Below are 16,663 nucleotides of genomic sequence, written 5' to 3'. Positions count from 1 at the left end.
AACAAGATACCTTGATATACTAGATAGGAGAAACTTAAACTGCTTTATTTCAGCATGTCAAACAAGATACCTCAATATACTAGATAGGAGAAACTTAAACTGCTTTATTTCAGCATGTCAAACAAGATACCTCGATATACTAGATAGGAGAAACTTAAACTGCTTTATTTCAGCATGTCAAACAAGATACCTCAATATACTAGATAGGAGAAACTTAAACTGCTTTATTTCAGCATGTCAAACAAGATACCTCGATATACTAGATAGGAGAAACTTAAACTGCTTTATTTCAGCATGTCAAACAAGATACCTCGATATACCAGATAGGAGAAACTTAAACTGCTTTATTTCAGCATGTCAAACAAGATACCTCGATATACTAGATAGGAGAAACTTAAACTGCTTTATTTCAGCATGTCAAACAAGATACCTCGATATACCAGATAGGAGAAACTTAAACTGCTTTATTTCAGCATGTCAAACAAGATACCTCGATATACCAGATAGGAGAAACTTAAACTGCTTTATTTCAGCATGTCAAACAAGATACCTCGATATACCAGATAGGAGAAACTTAAACTGCTTTATTTCAGCATGTCAAACAAGATACCTCGATATACTAGATAGGAGAAACTTAAACTGCTTTATTTCAGCATGTCAAACAAGATACCTTGATATACTAGATAGGAGAAACTTAAACTGCTTTATTTCAGCATGTCAAACAAGATACCTCGATATACTAGATAGGAGAAACTTAAACTGCTTTATTTCAGCATGTCAAACAAGATACCTCGATATACTAGATAGGAGAAACTTAAACTGCTTTATTTCAGCATGTCAAACAAGATACCTTCATATACTAGATAGGAGAAACTTAAACTGCTTTATTTCAGCATGTCAAACAAGATACCTCGATATACTAGATAGGAGAAACTTAAACTGCTTTATTTCATCATGTCAAACAAGATACCTCGATATACTAGATAGGAGAAACTTAAACTGCTTTATTTCAGCATGTCAAACAAGATACCTTCATATACTAGATAGGAGAAACTTAAACTGCTTTATTTCAGCATGTCAAACAAGATACCTCGATATACTAGATAGGAGAAACTTAAACTGCTTTATTTCAGCATGTCAAACAAGATACTTCGATATACCAGATAGGAGAAACTTAAACTGCTTTATTTCAGCATGTCAAACAAGATACCTCAATATACTAGATAGGAGAAACTTAAACTGCTTTATTTCAGCATGTCAAACAAGATACCTTCATATACTAGATAGGAGAAACGTAAACTGCTTTATTTCAGCATGTCAAACAAGATACCCCGATATACTAGATAGGAGAAACTTAAACTGCTTTATTTCAGCATGTCAAACAAGATACCTCGATATACTAGATAGGAGAAACTTAAACTGCTTTATTTCAGCATGTCAAACAAGATACCTCGATATACTAGATAGGAGAAACTTAAACTGCTTTATTTCAGCATGTCAAACAAGATACCTTCATATACTAGATAGGAGAAACTTAAACTGCTTTATTTCAGCATGTCAAACAAGATACCTCGATATACTAGATAGGAGAAACTTAAACTGCTTTATTTCAGCATGTCAAACAAGATACCTTCATATACTAGATAGGAGAAACTTAAACTGCTTTATTTCAACATGTCAAACATGATACCTCGATATACTAGATAGGAGAAACTTAAACTGCTTTATTTCAACATGTCAAACAAGATACCTCGATATACTAGATAGGAGAAACTTAAACTGATTTATTTCAGCATGTCAAACAAGATACCTTCATATACTAGATAGGAGAAACTTAAACTGCTTTATTTCAGCATGTCAAACAAGATACCTCGATATACCAGATAGGAGAAACTTAAACTGCTTTATTTCAGCATGTCAAACAAGATACCTTGATATACTAGATAGGAGAAACTTAAACTGCTTTATTTCAGCATGTCAAACAAGATACCTCGATATACACTAGATAGGAGAAACTTAAACTGCTTTATTTCAGCATGTCAAACAAGATACCTCAATATACCAGATAGGAGAAACTTAAACTGCTTTATTTCAGCATGTCAAACAAGATATCTCGATATACTAGATAGGAGAAACTTAAACTGCTTTATTTCAGCATGTCAAACAAGATACCTCGATATACCAGATAGGAGAAACTTAAACTGCTTTATTTCAGCATGTCAAACAAGATACCTCGATATACTAGATAGGAGAAACTTAAACTGCTTTATTTCAGCATGTCAAACAAGATACCTCGATATACCAGATAGGAGAAACTTAAACTGCTTTATTTCAGCATGTCAAACAAGATACCTCGATATACCAGATAGGAGAAACTTAAACTGCTTTATTTCAGCATGTCAAACAAGATACCTCGATATACCAGATAGGAGAAACTTAAACTGCTTTATTTCAGCATGTCAAACAAGATACCTCAATATACCAGATAGGAGAAACTTAAACTGCTTTATTTCAGCATGTCAAATAAGATACCTCGATATACCAGATAGGAGAAACTTAAACTGCTTTATTTCAGCATGTCAAACAAGATACCTCGATATACCAGATAGGAGAAACTTAAACTGCTTTATTTCAGCATGTCAAACAAGATACCTCGATATACCAGATAGGAGAAACTTAAACTGCTTTATTTCAGCATGTCAAACAAGATACCTCGATATACCAGATAGGGGAAACTTAAACTGCTTCTTTTCTTACAGGAAGAAAAACAGCAGAAATATCTGCAAATCCAGTTTTCAGCACACAAACTGGAAAAAAACAGTGCACTGTCTTATGACAAGGTGCCTAGAGAGTAGTTGTGGTACTGTATGAGGAAGTTGGGAGTGGCAGAGAAGTATGTAAGAGTGGTACAGGATATGTACGAGGGTAGTGTGAGAGTGGTGAGGTCTGCAGTAGGAGTGCTGGATGCATTTAAGTTGGAGGTAGGATTACATCAAGGAATCGCCTTGAGTCTTTTCTTATTTGCAATGGTGATGGAATGGTTGACAGACAAGCTCAGACAGGAGTCCCCATGGACTATGATGTTTGCGGATAATATTGTGATCTGTAGTGAGAATAGGGAACAGGTTGAGGGAGGCCCTGGAGAGGTGGAGATATGCTCTAGAGAGGAGAGGAATGAAAGTCAGCAGGACTAAGACAGAATATATGTATGTGAATTAGAGGGGGGATAGAGGAATAGTAAGGACGCAGGGAGTAGAGTTGGCAAAGGTGGATGAGTTTAAATACTTGGGATCAGCAGTTCAGAGTAATGGTGAGTGTGGAAGAGAGGTGAAGAAGAGAGTACAGGCAGGGTGGAGTGGGTGGAGAAGAGTGTCAGGAGTGATTTGTGACAGACAGGTACCAGTAAGAGTGAAAGGGAAGGTCTACAAGAGGGTAGTGAGGCCAGCTATGTTATATGGGTTGGAGACGGTGGCATTGACAAAAAGGCTGGAGGTGGCCGAGTTAAAGATGTTAAGCTTTGCACTGGGTGTGATGAGAATAGACAGGATTAGGAATCAGTATATTAGAGGGTCACCTCAGGTTGGACGGTTTGAAGACAAAGCCAGAGAGATGTGATTGCATTGGTTTGGACATGTGCTGAGGAGGGATGATGGGTATATTGGGAAAAGGATGCATAGGATGGAGCTGCCAGGTAAGATGAAAAAGGCCAGGCCTAAGATCAGGTTTATGGATGTGGCAAGAGAGGGTATGCAGGTGGTTGGTGTGACAGCGCAAGATGCAGAGGACAGGAAGACATGGAAACAGATGATCCATTGTGGTGTCCCCTAATGGGACCAGCCAAAAGAAAAAGAAGATAGTCCTTCAATTCAAACAAGTAAGTTTCAGCATGGTACCTTACTGGCAGAAAATGATTCCACAAGGCTTTCTAGCCTGTTGAATAAACTGACCCTCTCTGAATACGTACATGTGAAGTAAATGCTTAAAAAACTCCCAGTATCAAGCAGCATCTATAAAAGGCAGCTTGTTGACCAGGGTAGAGCTATTACCAGAGTGGGCCACTCAGGCTCAGCCATGAGAATTACATAATATATAACCAACTGAAAAGTGCACAGTGTATAACTATGTAACATCATATGAATATACAAATTAAGCTGTGTTAATATTATATAGTAATAGCAATAGCAGTATATCATTATATTATATTATATTATATAATATTACAGATTTAGGATCATAGGATCATAGGAGGTTACTAGGCTAGCAACCTGGAGGTCATTTCAAGGCTAGCTGTTTCATCTCAATTTAATACAATAGATGCTCTAGTCAATACCCAGGATTGTATTTAGTAATGACTGCACATGTTCAGGAGAGTTGTGGGCACTACCCTGGGTAATTATTTACAGTGCCCCATCCACTCATCCAGGTTCCTTTTGACCAGTGTCATAGAGGTGCTCTGCTTCACATGAATTGGCAGCCTATTCCAAAGATGCTTCAGTCACTGGGAGACAAATCTGTCCCTCCAGCATGTCCTGTTCAAGTCGCCGGTCATATTTAGATCCCTGGAATAGGTACCTCTAGTCCCATTTGATTTATAGATGTGCAGGAAATTCATTAGGTTTGGGTCGGAGATTGCTCTGTAATTCAGGCATAAGTCTCCCCTAAGAGGTCTATATGATAGTGAGTATAGTGACAAGGACTTTAGTTGGTCTGTGTAAGGCATGTGCTGGGGTCCCTTGATCTTCTTAGTTAGAAACCTCTGAGGTCTCTATAATTGCTGCAGGTGCTTCGTACAGTACATGCCGAAAGGGGCATTATATTCAATTAGGCACTTGATGTGTCTTCTGTGGAAGGTTGGGAGCCGGGCTGGCAACTCAACACCATAAAACTCCACTGCCAATCATGAGCGGACAGGTGATCTGCTATGGTGACCCCTAACCGGGAGAAGCTGAAAGAAGAAGAAGGCACTTGATTAGTGATGAGTATAGAGGGGTTATATCCTCCTTTGCTCTAGAGGTGAAGCCTCTGCTAATCAAGTGTGCTACATAGAAATCTTTCCTTACTACAGTACAAACATAGTGGTCAAAGTTAAGGTAGCAGTAAACCTGTGATCCCAGATCTCTTACCACTTTGTAGGTACATAGGGTTGTTGTTGTTGTATCTTTCAGGGGTTGGTATTGTTAATTTGATAGTGTGAAGGGACATTGTTTTTACCAAAGGGAATGATGATGCATTTCTTTGCATTCATTTTGTAAGAGTTATGCTGTTAAATGCATAATTTACCCACAGTTGGTGGGGTTTAATCACAAGAACAAAGCCCGAGTGATTAAACAAAGGCAACCTTCAGCAAATCTTCAATGTATCACACCCATGAGTTGGTTATTGCTATTATACAATGAAATTATTTAAGAAAAAATGACTTTCTCTTCTTAAATAATGTCTTTGTATAATAGCGCTGTGGTGTTCTTCCATGTTGTTTCCGTATTATGCCACTTTCTTGATGTTCTGCCCCTGCTTATCAGACTTACATTCCCACACTTATGCAGGCGGTAATAAAACATTGATGGCATGGTATAATACTGGTATAAGTAATAAAACATTGATGGCATGGTATAATACTGGTATAAGTAATAAAACATTGATGGCATGGTATAATACTGGTATAAGTAATAAAACATTGATGGCATGGTATAATACTGGTATAAGTAATAAAACATTGATGGCATGGTACAATATTGGTATAACTAATGAATGTGTCTTGGTATAATACTGGTATAAGTAATAAAACATTGATGGCATGGTATCAACACCGGTATAAGTATAAAACATTGATGGCATGGTATAATACTGGTACAGGTGATCATTGATGGCATGGTATAATATTGGTATAAGCTGAAAGAAACAGAAGGCATGGTATAATACTGGTATAAGTAATAAAACATTGATGGCATGGTATAATACTGGTATAAGTAATAAAACATTGATGGCATGGTATAATACTGGTATAAGTAATAAAACATTGATGGCATGGTATAATACTGGTATAAGTAATAAAACATTGATGGCATGGTGTAATACTGGTATAAGTAATAAAACATTGATGGCATGGTACAATATTGATATAACTAATGAAACACTGATTGCATGGTATAATACTGGTATAAGTAATAAAACATTGATGGCATGGTATAATACTGGTATAAGTAATAAAACATTGATGGCATGGTATAATACTGGTATAAGTAATAAAACATTGATGGCATGGTATAATATTGGTATAAGTACATAACTTTGATGGCATGGTATAATATTGGTATAACTAATTTGATGGCATGGTATAATACAGGTATAAGTAATTAAATAATGTCATTGTATAATACTGGTATAAGTTCTTCCATGTTGTTTCTGTATTATGCCACTTTCTTGATGTTCTGCCCCTGCTTATCAGACTTACATGGTATAATACTGGTATAAGTAATAAAACATTGATGGCATGGTATAATACTGGTATAACTAATGAAGCACTGATTTCATGGTATAATACTGGTATAAGTAATAAAACATTGATGGCATGGTATAATACTGGTATAAGTAATAAAACATTGATGGCATGGTATAATACTGGTATAAGTAATAAAACATTGATGGCATGGTATAATACTGGTATAAGTAATAAAACATTGATGGCATGGTATAATACTGGTATAAGTAATAAAACATTGATGGCATGGTATAATACTGGTATAAGTAATAAAACATTGATGGCATGGTATAATACTGGTATAAGTAATAAAACATTGATGGCATGGTATAATACTGGTATAAGTAATAAAACATTGATGGCATGGTATAATACTGGTATAAGTAATAAAACATTGATGGCATGGTACAATATTGGTATAACTAATGAAACACTGATGGCATGGTATAATACTGGTATAAGTAATAAAACATTGATGGCATGGTATAATACTGGTATAACTAATGAAGCACTGATGGCATGGTATAATACTGGTATAAGTAATAAAACATTGATGGCATGGTATAATACTGGTATAAGTAATAAAACATTGATGGCATGGTACAATATTGGTATAAGTAATAAAACATTGATGGCATGGTACAATATTGGTATAACTAATGAAACACTGATGGCATGGTATAATACTGGTATAAGTAATAAAACATTGATGGCATGGTATAATACTGGTATAAGTAATATTGATGGCATGGTATAATACTGGTATAAGTAATAAAACATTGATGGCATGGTATAATACTGGTATAAGTAATAAAACATTGATGGCATGGTATAATACTGGTATAAGTAATAAAACATTGGTATAATACTGGTATAACTAATGAAACACTGATGGCATGGTATAATACTGGTATAAGTAATAAAACATTGATGGCATGGTATAATACTGGTATAAGTAATAAAACATTGATGGCATGGTATAATACTGGTATAAGTAATAAAACATTGATGGCATGGTATAATACTGGTATAAGTAATAAAACATTGATGGCATGGTATAATACTGGTATAAGTAATAAAACATTGATGGCATGGTATAATACTGGTATAACTAATGAAGCACTGATGGCATGGTATAATACTGGTATAAGTAATAAAACATTGATGGCATTGTATAATACTGGTATAACTAAATAGCAAACTGTTGGCATGGTATAATACTGGTATAAGTAATAAAACATTGATGGCTGGTATAATACTGGCATAACTAATCACCACCCATTTTGACAACTTTATCAAAAAAACATAAGTAAGTAAGCAAACAAACAAATGTACACTTATTTTGTCCTACTTACATTTTACATTGTTTATTCCATCCTTGGATTTTCCTACTAGACAATATTTCAGAAAAGAACATAGTACATTTAGGTTACTGCAGAAAAATGATGGTGGCTAATGGAGAGCCAGAAGGGAGTGGAAAATGTTTGGTGTCTTTGTAAGTGACATTGTAGCTAGTACACAAGAACATACGAGAAAAGAATGTCGGTGCTGAAGATTTGCCAATATCGTCTAGCTTAAAAATTACTGTTTTGTTCATGATTATATTCTTACAAAGTTATTCATTTTATATGTGGAGTTTATATCACCTAGGACTCCACTGGAAAGGGGCAAGCAGTCCAACTGGATTATCCTGATAAACAAATGGAAACAAACAAACCATGACCAAAAACTCCTGTCTGTTCACAAACCTATCAAATGTGCTGGGCATTGTCTGTACTCGTGCCACGTTGCTAAGGCCTGCAACTCCTTACCTGTATCCATCAGGTTAATACCCTCCCGCCATCCATAAATGTGAACAAACACCCATTCACACCTTTCACTTCCTTATTCTCCCATCCTTACATACTTCCTTACTTCCATCAGTTTCTCTGCCTTAGCCTTCTCTAGAAATATACCACGAGCCTGCTTTTCTCTTACTTCATATTGCAATTTCTGTTTGTATTATACTAACTTAACTTTAATTCTATATAAACTGACTAAAATTTCTCTAAATATTACATTTTTGTCATATAACTTGTATCTGTTCTTAACCAATGTTTTCATATTATATCTAATTTGGTATCATTAAACTGTAGTTGTTTTTTGTATTAGTTTTAAAGATTGTAAAATTATTGTTCTTAAAATGTTTTGTAATACTTTGGAGTGTTTTTCCCTGGGCTTCCCCTAAAAATGGGCTCATATCCAGTTGGACTTTCCTAGTAATTAAATGTCAATAAATAAACAAAGAAATAAACAAAAATAAAATATAACTGCTAAATCTTAATGAAACAAAATGCAAAATAATGAATCTGGTAAACAAGATAAATAAAGAAGTACACAGATGCTGTGGGGAGGGAGCAAAAGCAACAAAATGAAGAAAAAGTCATTATAACAGCTATAACAGATGATATGAAGGTGAGCAAGCAATGCGATGGAGCAGGACAGAAGGTTAGTGTAATACTGCTATACACAGGGAGAAGCAATTACAGTAGGAAAAAAGAAGTTGTTATCTTTCTGTTTATTCAGGTGGTATAGCCTCCATCTGGAATTTTGTGTTCAGTTCTGGTTGCGTCACTTCTCCAGGCACTTACTGAGGAAAAATATTATTCATTAAGAGGAACAAAATGGAGCATTCTTTTCACTAGAAGCCATATAAAAAGAATATTAATGATTAACTTAAACAATCTTGGAGAAAATAGGTGGTGGATGTGAAAGACATCTTCTGGTACTGCAAGAAAATGTAAAGATTCTTTGTGGAAACCATTTTTTAAGACAAAATGTCTAAGAATAAGTATTACTGTTCAGAGTTACACAGTGGTAGGCTCAGGGGAGAAAAGAGGAATTATAATTTCACAGAAAAGGTTGTAGATATCTGTCACAATTTTGCTTAAGAGGTAATATAGTTGTAGACTCTGATAGAATTCAACTATGTGTTAGACAGACCAAGCAATTCTTTGTAGATGCAGGAAAATAACTTGTTGGTTAAGTAAGGTGTACAGTTTTTCAGTTTGGTAGAGAAATGGGCAGATTAAATCAGTAAAGTTATTCTTATTCCCAGTTATACTCCATTTTACTTCATTTCCATACTTGCAGTATAAACTATGAGAGACTTATTCATTTGTAAGAAGCATTTTCTCAGAGATCTGGGGCTAACACAGAACCACAGACTAAAATTAAATTCTTCAGGAAGTCAGCCACCCCTGGTAACCATCAGAGTGACAACACACCTCTAAGAGTTGATCCAGTAGTCAGGGACTTGGGGCATACATAGCCAGTAATCTTGCCTTTGACCATAACATGTCTACAGCAGTGAAGAAATCATTCTATGTTGTGCAATCTATAAACAAAGATATGGCATCAAGGTCCAAGGAGGATATTCTTCTACTGTATTCAGCATTCATCAGAACTATCGCTGAGTAGAATACAGTGCCCCCTTTGGTAGGTACCTAACCATGCACATCCAACAACTGGAAGGTCCACAGACATTCCTCGCTAAAAGAATTTAGGGAGTAAATAACATGTCCTATGCAGACTACCTCAAAGCTCTATCCATGTATTCTGTCTCCTAAAGGCTGTTGAGGGGAGATCTATGCTTGGCATACAAGACATTGTCAGACGCCACTCTGATGGACCTTCTGCATATCCACAAAGCAAACAGCACCTTCTCCATTCTAAGGACATAAACCTTCTCTGTGATATAAATAGGACCTACTGAAAAGACAGGTATGTATCTCAGAGACTTCCCTTCTCTGGAACAGACCATCCATGTGAAGCAGAGTTCTTCCCTAACTAAATTCATGTGCAACTCGGAGAATTGGATGAGAAGCAGGAAATTCATCCCTGGTTTGTATCTATGTCTCTAATGGGCACAGCCAGTCAATAAATCATTCATCTTCCAGGCCCCTCCTTGCAAATGTTTCATCTCCCAAGCTCCTGCTTACACTTATCAAGAGTACCAGAACTTGTCAGAGATTTGGGATGCATGGCTAGGCTTAAAAAGGACGTTAGCCTAGTACACACCTATGACATATGAACCTATGGAAGAGCTCCTGTTTCTTCGTGATCAGACTTGCTTGCTTTTGATGCTCACTCAGATCGATCCACAAGTCTACTGATGACATTATTCATTTTTTTTCTGAACAACCTATTGATACAGAAACAGAATATTGAACTCTTTAATTGGTAACCTGGGTACAGGAAGATGACCAGGCAAATCACCATAACTTCTTATCCTGGGTAAACAGAGAAATGTGGATTGCAAAGCCACTGGTATATGGCAGAGTATCCTGCAAATTTATCTCACCATTAATGAAATACATATGCATACATGCACCGCTGCTTACCTGCAGTCATATTATAGTGTGCACAGCCATGGTGGCAATGCAAAAATGAACCCTACTCCCAAGTGATCTCTGCCACTTGTTACCCTACTCCCAAGTGATCTCTGCCACTTGTTACCCTACTCCCAAGTGATCTCTGCCACTTGTTACCCTACTCCCAAGTGATCTCTGCCACTTGTTACCCTACTCCCAAGTGATCTCTGCCACTTGTTACCCTACTCCCAAGTGATCTCTGCCACTTGTTACCCTACTCCCAAGTGATCTCTGCCACTTGTTACCCTACTTCCAAGTGATCTCTGCCACTTGTTACCCTACTCCCAAGTGATCTCTGCCACTTGTTACCCTACTCCCAAGTGATCTCTGCCACTTGTTACCCTACTCCCAAGTGATCTCTGCCACTTGTTACCCTACTCCCAAGTGATCTCTGCCACTTGTTACCCTACTCCCAAGTGATCTCTGCCACTTGTTACCCTACTCCCAAGTGATCTCTGCCACTTGTTGGTGAGGTTATGTATTAGACTTCACAAAGGGAAAGACTTTTGAAGTTTCAAGGAACTAAAAACTCAATTCAAACTCAGCCTCCTGCTTTTGCTAGAGAGCAGACCAGCATGTTGTAAGGAAACTCTGTGAACACCAAGGTATACATAATGCTATCATACATTATTGCCTTCAAGAGGGCGGGGGTATGAGCAGTGAATAAGAAATTATAAAATTTAAGAGATGTTGATTGTGGGTATGCATTCTCCTCTCAAGGAAAATATTTTAATAGAAAAAGAAAGTACTAAACTTGATTTTATTTGTTGATTTGTGTTACAGTAAATAATCTGCTACAGCATGCTTTGTTTGTCAAAGTCAGTATGTATTACAAAGATGTCTTCTTTTTACCTTCAACAGATCTACACTGATTGGGCAAACCACTACCTTGCAAAATCTGGCCACAAGAGGCTGATTCGAGACTTGCAGCAAGACATTGCTGATGGCGTGCTTCTGGCGGAAATCATTGAAATCATTGGTAAGAACTGTACTTCACAAATACGCATTCTATGCAGGGAGAGACTGTGTGATTGGCAGTTAGTTAATGAACTGCTTTCTGTAAGCAAAGGGTACAGGGTTTGATTCTTTCCAACTCCATCTGCCTACATTCTGACTCTGAAGAAGTGACTTATCCTGACAATGCTCCTGGATCATCCCTGAAAAGGAACACTTGCATCCAGTGGGCTAACCCAGTTAACAAATGTATAAAATAATAATCTTTTGTGATGGCAAACATAACATAATTTTACTAGCTTCAGATCTGTATCAAAAATACATCAGATTAGACTGTGCCTTAGTACAGTATATTCAGTATAAATTCATGTTTTAAATTCTGCAAAAGAACATTTTCATTTAGAACACAGATAAATCTGTCATTAATATTATCTCTGAATATGAAGCAGGAGCATGCTAGGTCTGACTGCCAGAAATCAATATCGTATTAAATCGTATCAGTCCCACGCGTCTGAGTTTCTAGCTGATATGAATTTTGCTGTTTTGGATATGTGGAAAGTTTATGCTCAGAACAATTGCTAGGGATATTGTTTCAGCGGTTCTTTTGGCATTGCCTAAATAATCAACAGCTATGCTCACTCACATTTCTCTCACACATGATTTGTGCTTTGAAAGTGACCAGCTGCTTATACTGAATTCTTCTGACAAATGTGTAGAGCAGAGCTCTACTACAGAAATAGACAGACACCAACTAGTAAATGCTCTGTGTCTTTTCATACTTTGCTTTAGCATTTTATTGTCTGATTCTTTCTTATGTTGCTGTTTTCTTTTCAGCAAATGAAAAGGTTGAAGATATTAATGGCTGTCCTAGAAATCAGTCTCAAATGGTAAGTTAATAAAACTGTATTGTTGTATGGCTGTACTATCTATTATAAACCTGAGGAAGAACTATGTTAAACTCACTTCATGTCTGTCTCTTCACATTCTGAGTTTAAGTAATGCTTTCAGTTTTATGATACCATTAATAATGACATTTTATAAACTTGCATAGTGATACTGATTTTACATACTGTTGTTTAAGACAGGAAGACACTACCAAATTTTGTTCGATGATCATATTTATTTTGTTTAATTTCACATTAGACTAAGTGATCATTTTGGCCATGCTGCCATAGCCTTACTTATTGTGGCTAAATGGTCATCAAACCATGTCTTTAATAGATAGCCTTTATCTTTCATCCATACATACATTCATGCATGCTGGTCATTTTTTTCCTCTTTTTCCATTTTTTTTTTAATTAAAAGTTGAAATGAAGAAAAAGAATGACTAAATCGTGTCATACGCAACACACAGACTTAAGTTTAAAAGCATCTCTGTGGAAAAGGGTGGGGAGGGGTTGTAGGCGGGTTAAGAAGAATAACAGAATGTAGTGCCCTTTATTTATTCCATTGACTGTTATCTCACCTCACCTGTCTAGAACCCATTGCCGTGAACAAGAGATAATCATTATCCATTGCTTGCAGATGTTAGTATAAATGAGAGATGGAATGAAAGCTGACCAACCTTTTCTTTGTCTTTACTTATCTTTAGTTTTTAATTTAAGTCAGATAAATAGATGCCCCTTTCAGACATGCAATAACTAGAGAGCTTAAACAAAGTATCTACTGAACATAGTCATTTTATATTTATAATTTGATTACTGTGTTTTGGTAGTATTAATTTATGATCCATTTCCTATTTTGTTTTCAAGTTATACTGTTGTGACTTTTGGTTAATTTGGTGTCTTTTACAATGCAGTAGCCAAGCCATTACTTCAAATGATTGTCTTTTTAAAATGCTCAAATCACATCATTTTTTAAATGCTCAGAAATCACTTTGGTTTTAAGTCAACAGGTCGGACAGCCATTTTCATAAATTAGTCCATCCCTTTAATCATTTAGCATTTGATATTCTTCTTCAGTCAATGGATCAGAGCACCAAAGTACAGCCAGCAAATATTTACATTGAGCAAGCAAGTCTGACATCAGAGCGAGGGCAGGGAAGGGTTACACCGGCAGGTATCATCCCGCTGCTTCAACCCATTTAGGGGTATGAAGTGGGGAAAGTTTAGCAACCTCTAGTGGAATGAAACTAGCAGCCTACAAAGGATTAGCAATACCTGTCAGTCTGGGTCATTTTATTGGCTTCTTTGCACAATGTATCAGTGGGCACAGCATAGTACCGCAGAGGTTTTCTGTAAGAAGGAATGGCTGCAAACTTTTATAAAAGTAAATATCTCAGTGAATACTGGCTGCAAATTAAGGCTTCCCTGAATTCCGTTGCCCTCTGCCAGCAACAATAATGGGGTCATTACTAGAGGTGATACAGGTAGTAGGCTGACAGGGGACAGCAGATATTTGAACCTAGAAAAGAATAAATAGAATACAATAAATATATACATATAACCAAATCTAGCTACATGCAAAGTAACTTATTACTTGATAACTTATTTAACTCATAATACTTAAGCACGCTCTGTTGTTCCACAAAATAAAAAGTATATACATTTTGTTGTGGGTAAACTGCACTTTGTATGATACGCAGGAAATATGTTACCAGAATTATATTAAGCAGGTGTGTCAGGGAACAACAGTTTGCAGGTTATATGCAGGTTTCTTTTAAACTCAAGAAATTTTGCATGTATTGTTTTTTTTTTTGTACCTCTGTAAAGGAAACATGACAAAGAACATGTTAGTATGCAAACAGCTTGATTATAACAATATGTTTTAGTACTGTAACATTTTGAATCTATACTGCCTTTATTTTCCATATTTGAAAGTGTTTTTATTTTTTTCATAACCATATTTGCTTTCATCTAATAAATAAATTGAAATGGTACATCCAAAAGAAGCATTGTACATTGCTGCCCCTCCCCATGTTAAATGGTTACATAATGGATGTAAATTCCTCTTAAGACAGCTGTGATCTATAAAATATATAACATAAAGAGTAGAAGTCCAGTGTATGATACAACAATTTTGGAGAATGGCAAAGAAGCTACAGAATTCGATTAGAAAATTGATATCACCTGATCCGGGTTACTAGTTGATACCTAGCTCTCTTACTCATTATTAAAAGTTTGATATCACCTGATCCGGGTTACTAGTTCATACCTAGCTCTCGTATTCATTATTAGAAGTTTGATATCACGTGATCTGGGTTACTAGTCGATACCTAGTTCTCTTACTCATTATTAGAAGTTTGATATCACCTGATCCGGGTTACTAGTCGATACCTAGCTCTCTTACTCATTATTAGAAGTTTGATATCACCTGATCCGGGTTACTAGTCGATACCTAGCTCTCTTACTCATTATTAGAAGTTTGATATCACCTGATTGGGTTACTAGTTGATACCTAGCTCTCTTACTCATAATTAGAAGTTTGATATCACCTGATTGGGTTACTAGTTGATACCTAGCTCTCTTACTCATTATTAGAAGTTTGATATCACCTGATCCGGGTTACTAGTTGATACCTAGCTCTCTTACTCATTATTAGAAGTTTGATATCACCTGATCCGGGTTACTAGTTGATACCTAGCTCTCGTACTCATAATTAGAAGTTTGATATCACCTGATCCGGGTTACTAGTTGATACCTAGCTCTCTTACTCATTATTAGAAGTTTGATATCACCTGATCCGGTTTACTAGTCGATACCTAGCTCTCTTACTCATTATTAGAAGTCTGATATCACCTGATCCGGGTTACTAGTTGATACCTAGCTCCCTTACTCATTATTAGAAGTTTGATATCACCTGATCCGGGTTACTAGTTGATACCTAGCTCTCTTACTCATTATTAAAGGTTTGATATCACCTGATCCGGGTTACTAGTTCATACCTAGCTCTCTTACTCATTATTAGAAGTCTGATATCACCGGATCCGGGTTACTAGTTGATACCTAGCTCTCTTACTCATTATTAGAAGTTTGATATCACCTGATCCGGGTTACTAGTCGATACCTAGCTCTCTTACTCATAATTAGAAGTTTGATATCACCTGATCCGGGTTACTAGTCGATACCTAGCTCTCTTACTCATTATTAGAAGTTTGATATCACCTGATTGGGTTACTAGTCGATACCTAGCTCTCTTACTCATTATTAGAAGTTTGATATCACCTGATTGGGTTACTAGTCGATACCTAGCTCTCTTACTCATTATTAGAAGTTTGATATCACCTGATCCAGGTTACTAGTTGATACCTAGCTCTCTTACTCATTATTAGAAGTTTGATATCACCTGATTGGGTTACTAGTTGATACCTAGCTCTCTTACTCATTATTAGAAGTTTGATATCACCTGATTGGGTTACTAGTCGATACCTAGCTCTCTTACTCATTATTAGAAGTTTGATATCACCTGATCCGGGTTACTAGTTGATACCTAGCTCTCTTACTCATTATTAGAAGTTTGATATCACCTGATTGGGTTACTAGTTGATACCTAGCTCTCTTACTCATTATTAGAAGTTTGATATCACCTGATTGGGTTACTAGTCGATACCTAGCTCTCTTACTCATTATTAGAAGTTTGATATCACCTGATTGGGTTACTAGTTGATACCTAGCTCTCTTACTCATTATTAGAAGTTTGATATCACCTGATTGGGTTACTAGTCGATACCTAGCTCTCTTACTCATTTTCATAAATGGCAGTTCTGATTGCTTGATTCCACTTTGAACTTAGTAGCACAATTGACAGTCTGCCATATAATGTTCTTCTTAAAGTCACTGCTATCTAAGAATCTTTGAGCAAACAAGAACAAAAATATGCA

The 16,663-nt window shown here is 36.2% G+C and overlaps 1 protein-coding gene across 4 annotated transcripts in view; it reads left to right on the top strand.

The window, feature by feature from the left end:
• NAV3 (neuron navigator 3) overlaps positions 1-16,663 on the top strand; it is a 1,719,037-nt gene that overhangs the window by 509,234 nt on the left and 1,193,140 nt on the right. For all 4 annotated transcript variants that reach the window (XM_044088077.1, XM_044088075.1, XM_044088074.1 and 1 more), the window contains exons 2-3: positions 11,752-11,869; positions 12,679-12,731. In XM_044088077.1, the coding sequence (XP_043944012.1) occupies positions 11,752-11,869; positions 12,679-12,731 (171 nt within the window). The remainder of the gene's footprint in view (positions 1-11,751; positions 11,870-12,678; positions 12,732-16,663) is intronic.

Source organism: Protopterus annectens, chromosome 11.part0, assembly GCF_019279795.1.
Source record: "Protopterus annectens isolate FY-2018-M chromosome 11.part0, PAN1.0, whole genome shotgun sequence".
NCBI classification, from domain to species: Eukaryota; Metazoa; Chordata; order Ceratodontiformes; family Protopteridae; genus Protopterus; species Protopterus annectens.
This window is presented reverse-complemented; position numbering and strand designations above follow the sequence as displayed.